Source organism: Plectropomus leopardus, unplaced genomic scaffold (assembly GCF_008729295.1).
Source record: "Plectropomus leopardus isolate mb unplaced genomic scaffold, YSFRI_Pleo_2.0 unplaced_scaffold4927, whole genome shotgun sequence".
Classification (NCBI taxonomy): Eukaryota; Metazoa; Chordata; class Actinopteri; order Perciformes; family Serranidae; genus Plectropomus; species Plectropomus leopardus.
The window spans coordinates 1-1,521 of record NW_024654073.1 but is presented as its reverse complement, the minus strand read 5'-3'; the positions used below and the strand labels follow the sequence as shown (position 1 = coordinate 1,521).

The window sequence follows — 1,521 nt, the reverse complement described above, 5'->3', positions numbered from 1 at the left end:
CTGCACTCAGGAGAGCTCTGCCTTACCCCTCACTGGAGTAAGAAAATGACTTCAAAATCATCTCTTTTGCTTATTATTTGTAATTGGTGGTTGTAAAACTGCGATGTCATTTCTAAATATTCCAAATTTCTCAACAGGTAGAAGAGCTGGAGCAGCCAGTAAACAATGACAATGGTGACAATCCAGTTGCTGATCATCAAGAGTGGCCAATGGAAATGGGGAATGTAAGTTCAATTAACTGACTGAATTAAGCCAACCACCATGAACCACCAAAAACAGTGTGAGATAATGCTGAAGATGAGCACTTCATGTCTCTTGTCTTTCACACAGAGGCAGTTTAACATCAGAGAGAAGCGGTCTCCTGTTAAATGCACTCCTTACTGCTACCCGACTGGTGACGGCGTCTTCTGTGGTGTCCGCTGCGACTTCTGCTGTTGACCTCCTCAACAACCACCTAACATTACAATGTTACACTTTTTCCTCTTACAGCTAGTTCACTATTTTACTACTTGCTTTACCGGCTCTTGCAAACCAGAAGATGTGACTGAATTTGGTCACGCTGTAGTTAATATATGCTCAGTAATGTGATAGTATCCTAAATATCTGCAGATACTTCAGTGTATTATAACAATAAACTTTTTTTACTCATATTTAACGTGTGAACTGTTTGTTTTACAATGAAAATACACAACTGAAAAACAATTCATCATGGCATGATGTATAGTTTGTCTTCTAAAATGTTCCACATTTATCTTGCATAAAAAAAGAGTACTACTTTTAAAAGTACACAGCAAACTGAACTGAGATGAGATAATTGGGCATCATGCACGAATGTTTTCTTGCAGGTATTTCTGCCACACTATGATACACTGAAGAAACAAAATGGCAAAAGGACAACAGCAGAAAATGCTGGTAAACAACTAAACATCTTCTCTGCTGAGATAAAAATATTCAGCGTTGCAGATGCCGTGGCTGTCGCTCTCGCATACATTTGCACTCAGAAGAGCTCTGCCCTACCCCTCACTGGAGTTAAAATATGACTTTCATTTTTTCTTTGGCTTTTAGGTTCAGTTTGAGTGATTTTATCAAAACACTAAGATGTGGTTCCTAAAAGCACTCAGTGCTCAAATATTTGACTGCATCATCCATGCACTAAGAATCAGATACTGCAGAGCACTTTGTCCATATCTTTTGCATCAGTGAAAAAATACATTGTGTTGTATTTTTATCTTCACAACACATTGGAGCAGTATTTAATGAAGGACTCAACCCACTCTCACCTTTAATTGTGAACCGGAAATGCTGCAGTTTAACAAAAGCAGCTCAAATTGTGGCATTCCTATGTTCCTCCTCTTCCCTATACTTTTTGATTGTCCGACGTCAGCTCATGTGACTTTCAAGTTTCTCTCTGCTGAAAAAAAAACCAATAACAAAAACAAAACAAAAAAGTAGGGCATTCCTTCTATTTTCAGTGGAAAATGCAGTATTGTATCCTCATGTCTTGCCAGAAAATGTTTGAAA

The 1,521-nt window shown here is 38.2% G+C and overlaps 1 protein-coding gene across 1 annotated transcript; it reads left to right on the top strand.

The window, feature by feature from the left end:
- Positions 1–4: 4 nt before the first annotated feature.
- On the top strand, positions 5–521 carry LOC121939493 (hepcidin-like; the record flags this gene model as incomplete). Its single annotated transcript, XM_042482512.1, has 3 exons — positions 5–37; positions 138–224; positions 331–521. Coding segments are annotated over 3 exons (228 nt in total), but the record flags the coding sequence as incomplete, so codon positions are not given.
- Between the last annotated feature and the right edge of the window lie 1,000 nt (positions 522–1,521).